Source organism: Grammomys surdaster, unplaced genomic scaffold, assembly GCF_004785775.1.
Source record: "Grammomys surdaster isolate TR1022 unplaced genomic scaffold, NIH_TR_1.0 721, whole genome shotgun sequence".
Lineage (NCBI taxonomy): Eukaryota > Metazoa > Chordata > Mammalia > Rodentia > Muridae > Grammomys > Grammomys surdaster.
In genome coordinates, this window is record NW_021605140.1 from 2,430,998 (window position 1) to 2,439,214 (window position 8,217).

An 8,217-nucleotide genomic window follows, 5' to 3' on the forward strand; every position below is an offset into this window, starting at 1 on the left:
TCTCTCTCTCTCTCTCTCTCTCTCTCTCTCTCTCTGTTACTATTCTGCTATACTGCTGGAGATACAAAGCAGCTACAGAGCGTATCAAAAATGTGTCTCAGTAAAACTTTATTTACAAACATAAGAGACCAGCTTATGGGTCCTTTCCCAACATGTGCCTTAAATTAGTTTATTATATGTGTGTTCCCCCAATATGTTACTATTACTGGACCCTAGGCCACTTTGTTTCTGTTCACTACTGTATCCCCAGCACCTCCCAGCACACTGCTTGACACAGTGCGAGTTCTGTAAACATTTGTTTAACTCCCTTTGCCCCGTGTTCCTAAGCATATGGAAGTATGGGGAAGGTGCATATCTCAGCTGGAAATAATGGTACTGCCGCCATCTGATGCCTTTCCCATTGTCTCTCTGACCAGGTATGTTGAAAACTCCCAGTCCCAGCCGAGACCCAGGTGAATTCCCCCGTCTCCCTGACCCCAATGTGGTCTTTCCCCCAACTCCAAGGCGCTGGAATACACAGCGAGACTCTACCTTAGAGAGACCCAAGACTCTGGAGTTTCTGCCTCGGCCACGCCCTTCTGCCAACCGGCAGCGGCTGGACCCTTGGTGGTTTGTGTCTCCCAGCCATGCCCGCAGCGCCTCCCCAGCTAACAGCTCCAGCACAGAGACACCCAGCAACCTGGACTCCTGCTTTGCCAGCAGCAGCAGCACTGTAGAAGAGCGGCCTGGACTTCCAGCCCTGCTCCCTTTACAGGCAGGGCCACTGCCCCCTGCTGAGCGGACACTTCTGGACCTGGACGCCGAGGGGCAGAGCCAGGATAGCACTGTGCCCCTATGCAGAGCTGAACTGAATGCACACGGGCCTTCCCCATATGAGATCCAACAGGAGTTCTGGTCTTAGTGTAAAAAGGGTCAGGGTGGGCAAGGGAGAAGTTGGAGGAGGCAGAGGGAGCTGGCTGGCACAGCCCGGTCTCAGTTAGGCCCCCTGGGATCCAGACCTCCTCCTTGCACTGAGAATGCACTTTGAAGATGGTAGGGATGGGAGCAGGGCCACTTCAGAGGCTCTCCTGCCCTGCAGGATCTTTTCTCCATGGTCACTGGGGGGGGGGTGTCAGCTCTGTCTGTGTAGAGAGGGGTGTGTGCATATGTCCCCACGCTCTGGTCTTCCTTATCTTTAGGGTGACACTGCAGAGTCATTCAGCCAAATCTGTCCACTGCCTCTCCTCCTCAGCCAGCCTGAGCTGTCCTGGGTTCCCTTTGTCAGCCCTGAGTCCTACCTGTTGACACACCTGTACTGATGTTCTGTGATTACTCTGATTTATCATCGATTCTTCCCACGACTCAGTGTCACCTTTGGTAATTGATAAGTGTCTTGTGTCCTAAGTCTTTTCATGCAAGCTGATGGGGATAGGCTGGCCTTATGAAGGCCAGAGGGCTGGACAGACCTGGTACTGCCTATCTGCGCAAATCTCAATGAGTACTGAAAGTTAGGAAAGGGAGGAGAGGAGGCAGTCAGGAGCAATGCAGTCAGGTTGGGTGGGGAGGGTGATAGAGTCATGCCTTCATTTGGTTTAGGTTTTAGAAACAAAGGCAGAAATCAGCACCCATTGCATGGCTTGGGTTCAGATCACGGTCACACCAGGTTTGAATGTAATCAGATTCATCTCAGGAGTAGCTGTTTGGGAGACACGCTCACTGACCCCAGTTCTGAAGTCAGGAACAATGCCTGCATTTGTCTGTCTTACTAGACTTCTGTTCTTTCCTCCAGTTCCTGGAGTCAATGGGCTTTAGGTCACGTAGGATTCGCAGATACACCTGAAGTATGCCAATAGCATATGGGACCATGAGGTATGGAACTATCGGGATTTCTACACCGGACTGTCCATTTTGTGATGTCCTTGAAGTAAATGAAACTCTTAGTAATACTGTTTGGGTGCAGGGAGGTAGTAGCATGATACAGTTCCTAAGGCACGCAGTGGTTGCTGACACCATCTCTGTCTATACACAGGGAGCCTTTGTGTCAGGCCCTGTACCATGACCTGGGTAGCAGAGACCAGAAAGGCTAGTGCTGATGTGTTTAGTATTTGTTTCTTAAACTTGAATACACAGCTTCAAAGTGTTCTCACCCATTTTCTTCACTGTCCATTCCCAGTGAGCCCCCTGTGTTGTGTGTGCACCATGGCCCTACATGATAGTAACAGCTTGGTTGAGGTTACAGTCCCCAGTGGTGTTTCAGTCTGTTTACAGGCTCTCCGTGTTTGCCACCTGGATGCCCAGAGTGTTAGAGCTGTATACATGGTGCAGGTGACAGATGTCATCAGTGCTGTTTCTCTGGGAAGCATGTCGGGTTCCACAAGTTCTTTATGAGCTCATTTGCCCTTTGTCTCAACCCTGCACCCCCAGTTTCAGACAGGATCAGTGCTGATGGTGTCAGCCAGGGTTTTGCTATAATATCTGATCTTCCCTCTTGGTTCTGTGAAATGAGAATGGAAGAGATTAACTTTGCCCCCATACTCTGACCCCTCAGATATGAGAGGAGTGCTCATGACTCCCGTGGCCCCAGCCAACCCAGTGATGTTCCCCTGTTCCAAGCCACAGTCATCTGCACACCTTGGCTGCATTAAAGCTTTAAGGTAGGCTGCAGCTTGTTCCAGCCTGTGCTCCAACCCAATTAGGGCTTTTTCCTAGCCACATTTTGACTGTAGCCATCTCTCCAGGAAAGACATTGTTACAGATGCAGTGTACACTGAGTGGCAGCTACATGCCATTGAGTGACAGGTGGAATCTAGTTCATCTCTACCCAACATTCAGACAGAGGAAGGCTTTGCTAAAGAGATGATTGCACCAGAGAGAAGTGAAAGCAGGGCTGAGTAAACTGCTGCAGTGAACATGGGTTAACATGGTGGGAGGGGTCTTGTTTTAGCTCCTCCAAACCTGTGCGGTGCTGGCCCTCTGCCTGCCACTCTTGCGTGCGAGCCTGGAGATGAGATGAATGTTAAGAAGTTACCATTTGTGTGACATAGGTTTCCTTATAGGTGGTCATGGTTAGGACCAGGCTTGGTAGGTGTGAATAAACCCACTTAAGTGACAGTAGCTTCTCCCTTTCACTTCCCTTTCCTCCAAGATTTGGCTGTCTGCTTGGAAGGCCTGTTCACCATCTTCAAGCTGTTAATAGGATTGGATACTGTTCTTTTCTGTGAGTCTCTCAGGCCTTCACTTGCCAGTGCTTATCCTTATAGGTCCAGGCTATTGCTAGGAACTGAGGAGGTGCCTCCATTGCCACTTACAGCTATTTCCAGGAAGGTGTGGTGGATACTCTTCACTTGGTATTCTTTGACATCCTTGTGACCTTGTAGGCATTGTAATAACAATAGCCTACGTTTGAACAACTCAGAATAAGGATGTTTTCCCTTCTAACCTTTTTTTTAAAAAAAAGTGACATCATTTTCTTCACATTCGATACACTTGTCTCAAGAGCAGCAGACAGACACATGACAGACAGACAGACACACACACACACACACACACTGTTTGGATGGTTGAGTCTGGCCAGCAGGCTCTGAGACCACGTGAGCCGGCCTGCCTCCTCTGTTCTGCTTTTCTTGCATGACTCTGGTCCTGTGTCCTGATCCCTCTCAGGTCTCCTTCCAAAAGCCTTTATCATACACTTCCCTTGCAAGGACACTGAGACACTGTGACTCCCTGCCAGCTGGAGGGCCAGGTTCTTCCCCTGCAGGATGAATATGCTGAGGCTGACAACGTGGTTCTCACCATCTCTGCCTCAGGGCATCTCGCCTTAGTTTTATCCCTTGGCTTCTGGAAGATGAGTGATTTGGAGTTGGTTTAACATGATTAATGGGCACCCAGGCCAGGCGCATGCTCTTCCACCACATCATGTAGCCCAGGTGACTACATAATCGTTTTCTAATTCCCTTCCCCACTTAACCTGGCCAGCTGGGTGTCCTTACCATTTGTGTCTTACTGAGCAAACAGGAGCTTGGTGGCAGCATCTGGGTGGCAGTTTGCTGTCTTTGCTTTTTGAGGAGTATCTCTAAGGTCATATTTGATAAGAATTCGAAATCAGGCCAGTTCTGGAATAATCTTTGGGAAGAGGGTCCCTAGCCATGGAACGTCATGTGTCAAGGGATAACGCTCCTCATAGAACTCAGGGACACGACACTGCAGGGTGTCCAGACCCGACCTTGCTCCACGCTTTTCCCCATGAGAAGGGCCATTCTTAACTCATGAAGTTCATGTCTTCTCCTCATCCTCTTCTTTCCTCTGGTACCCTGCCCACCAACCCTGTAGCTGGATCTCCCATTTGCTAAGCAAGGGCCTACCAATGTCAAGCTCTTAACAGAGGGCCTGGAAGGCTGGGTGGCTGTGAGTGGACACCTCAGGATGTAAGTGTCCCATGGTGCTCCACCGTGGATGCAGAACCCCCATCTTTTTATCATACGCTTATTTGATCATGTGCCTTTGGATGGGTATGTGAGGAATTGCACAACCTGACAGGTCAGAAGCACAGAGCTCTGCCTCTAGAAGGCCTGGGAAAGAGAGACAGGCCCTACTGTTGGTGAAGTACTGAACTTCCTCTATGGACTTGTGTCGACTGGAATTGGGGTAGAGGTAAGAGTGGCCCTCAGGGAGTTGTGGGTGGCAAGAACCTGGCAACTTAATTTGTCCATTTTCAAGTCGAAATTTGCCAATATCTGGCCCTTCGGAAGCCCTCCTGTGAGCTGGAGAGGATGCTCACTCCTCTACTTAAAGCCCTTCTAATTTGAAAACCTACCATCTTAGTGAGGTTTGGAGATGCATTCCTGGGAGCCCAGCTACTCAGGAGACTGAGGCAGGGCAATTTCTCCAGCCCCAGGTGTGATGTCAGTCTGGGGCAACAGAGCAAGTTCCTGTCTCTTAATGTCTGGTTCCGGAGGCCCAGCCCCAGCACAGAGAGCTTCTTGCATTGTTGCTTCCCTTGGAGAAAGGGAGCATGTCTGTGTGACTGGAGGTCAAAGGCTGAAGTTGGCTACTCCATGTGGATCAGTCATGTATTAATTGTCATACATTACGTATATCCTTGGCTTGGCCTGAGAACGACTCCCTGCCACGATACAGTCGGAAACACATTTCCAGATGACCAAACAATATTTTCCTAGTTCAAAAGTCGTAATAAAATCCACATGTAAAAGGAGAAAGGCCCTTCTCCTTGGACTCTTTCCCCAACATTGCCGCCTGGAGGCTCACCATCTCTGGTACTTAGTAGGAGGGCAGGAACTAGGAGCTGGAATCTTGTTTGATTAAGGGTAATTAATTCATATCTAACCAGTCTAACCCAGACCAGGGTTCCTGGTTAAGTCTGCAAGCCAGGTGAGGTTTATTTATTTATTTATATATTTATTTAATGGACTGCTTCTAGGTGTTCCCATTCACTGCCTTCTTTGTCCATTTCTGGTTGTGGATCCTGGGGGCACCTGGGTCTCCCTAAGCTGCTGGGGAAGCGCTGGACTGACTTTTCAGTGTACTGAGTTCTCCTTCCTTAGCTCTGACTGGGCTTTGATTTCTTACTGCCTTTGTCCCTGAATCATCTCTAAGTCTCTCGTTGGAAAGGGGAAGATCCTGGGGGTTGAGGGTGGTAACCTGAGCAGGGATCTCCCTTGGAAGCAGCCCTGCCCCGCCCTGCCCTGACTGACCCTCTGACTGCTCTGCCTGTGCCTGGATTGTCAGGTGTGAACTGGCAGCAAGATAGGAAATGAGAGCAGAAATCTCGTGTTCAAAGACCAGCTTTTCTTACTGGGGCAGGAGGAGCAGAAGCCCTCTGGTCAGAACGGCTGTAAGGAAGACCCTGATGTGAAGACCCCTGGGAAGTGATATGGCATCCTTGCACACAAGACCAAATTTCAGTAGTTCTCTGTTGCCCTCACTCCTGCAATCCTTCACACCGCCATATTTGCCAGACAGCCTTAAGGCTGAGCACCGACCATATCATGGATGTTTTTATTAGTTTTGGCATTTTAGAAATTTACACTGAAGTATAGTTTAGCCTTTGGTTACTGATTTTTTTTGTTTGTTTTTAATCCTCCCTTTGAAGTTTGTATCCAATGCAAGTGCCTTGCTCTCCTTAACCTGGTGTGGGATAGGCCCTGCCTGCCTGTCTGCTGGGGCTCCAGATGGAGCTGCGGCATTTGACATAGACTTTGTGTTTTATCTTCATTACCACCTCGTACCACAAGTTCTAAGTGCTGCTTGTCGTCCCCTAAATACAATGGGGAAGCACCCTGTCCCTGTCCTTGGCCCTGTGGCTGGGGTGACTTGTCCTTCCTTCGTGTTCTCTCTCCGGCTGCCTTTCAGGCTCGCCGAAGCATTCCAGAAAGAAAGTGCTCATATAGACAGAAGCCTGGACATTTTCAACTTAAACCGCTCTTGGAATTCTAGAAGTAAATAGACCTCACTCATCAGTCCTGCTCCCCAGTGTGGTAAGCTTTGTGACTTTTCCCACCCCACCCCTGCACAGCAAACCTTCGCACTGTCCACTAGGGTTAGCCTCACTGCCATTATTTCCCGCCTTCACAGTCGCACCACTCACGCCGTTTATTCTACCTCCAGTTCCAAGGCCATGACTGCTATGCCTTTTATTTCTTATTTTTATTATCATTGTTACTTTGGATAGGGTCTCATGTAACCCAGACAGGCTTCGGACTTGTTATATAGCTAAGATGACCTTGTGCTACTGATCCTCCTGCCTCCACTTACCAGCTGCTAAGATTTCAGGCATGTAACTTAGCTCCGTATTACTGTCAGAATGAGATGAGGGTTTATCCTGGCCCGGGTTTGGAGCTGGATGTCAAATCTTAAGAAACAACTACTAAATCTTCCACGTAAAGAAGCTCTGTCCGGAACGTTACGTGCGTGTGCTTTGTGGCTCCTTACAGCACCCCCCAGAGCTGGTGGCTATTACCTGCATCCAAGAGTGTGTGGACAGACTTGGGGTGTTCGTATCGCGTGCCTAGAGTCACAGAGCTGGGAAGCAAGTTGCCGACCTCTGCTCTAGCCTGTGAGCGCATTTCTAGACCGCTGTTGAAAAGCCTTGAGGTGAAATTAGTCCTTCTTGGGTCCATGTACATTCTGAAATCAACCCCTTCCCAAGGAATTGTATTCTCTGGCTGACCTGTGATCTCCCAGAGCCCAGCAAACGTCATTATTGCTGATAGTAGCTTTCTCCTTCACCTTTCTCGGGTCTGCCGGGATTCTGATCTCCCTGGGATGGCTGTCTGCCCTGTAGCTCCCCTCCCAGCACCAAGGAGGCCCTGGTCTCTGCTCTCCCCACTTGGAACGTCCTGTATTGCTCCTCCACTTTGTTTTGTTCCCAGTTCTTGGAACTTGGAAGCCTGTCTCAGCTCCTGTCTTCCAGGGAGATCAGGATGTTGTTCTTTTGTCGCCTGAGCCTTGGTACCCAGCTAGCAAAGCAGAGAGGTGTTGAACTCACTAATGTTCTGCTCCCCCTGGCCCCTGTTCTGGACATTTGTCCACAGCCAGGCCTCCACACGCAGCGATCTGAGGCTCTGTTCAAGGACAGGCATTGGATAGGCTCTATTTTTCTGAAAAAGTTGTATTTGGGGTTTCTCCTTTTGACGCCCATGAGTCTAGAAGGTAAGGTGAAAGTTGTTTGTTGTTCAGTATTTAACTACAAGCTTCCTTTTCTGTGGCAGTGTCTCCTCTTCTCTGTGTGTCTTGAGTCCCTCCTTGAGCCCCTATTTGCTTTGGAATTTAAATTATTGTGTATTATCAGAAGTATTTAAAGACGGAAAAGTCCTGAAGGAAACTTGTTATCAGGTTCTACCCTTTGGCTTTCTCTCCTCATTTCTTTCAAGGTACTGTACATTGTTGACGGGATGCCAAGCGGGCTTGGTTCAGTGGCTAAGCCGCCCACTGTATTACCGTGTAATGCTGATCTCCGCCTGGTCCCAACACCAGAGCTCTCAGAGACTTGAATAAACTGTCACACTGGTTACTCCTGGTTTGATGTGGTGGTCCTGTGTAACTTGTTCTAACCCATTTTCGTGTTCATTAAACCAGACGCGCAAGTAGCCAGGCTGTACCCAGGGAAGTGTTACCTGTAGGAAAGAATGTGGAGAGATAAGATTCTGTCAAAAAAGGCCGAGGGTGACTGGCCTCTGAGGGTCCTTGAGACGCTAAGCTGACCACGGGACTCTTACAGGG

General features: G+C 49.3%; 1 protein-coding gene across 2 annotated transcripts in view; it reads left to right on the forward strand.

Moving 5' to 3' along the window:
* The window catches only part of Map3k9 (mitogen-activated protein kinase kinase kinase 9), a 63,775-nt gene extending 55,758 nt beyond the window's left edge, over positions 1 to 8,017 (forward strand). Inside the window, exon 11 of one of the 2 annotated variants that reach the window (XM_028782153.1) lies at positions 417 to 8,017. In XM_028782153.1, coding sequence (XP_028637986.1) covers positions 417 to 901 — 485 coding nt within the window. In that variant the 3' untranslated portion in view covers positions 902 to 8,017. The remainder of the gene's footprint in view (positions 1 to 416) is intronic. The other variant, XM_028782154.1, reaches the window with a different exon arrangement.
* Positions 8,018 to 8,217: the final 200 nt, after the last annotated feature.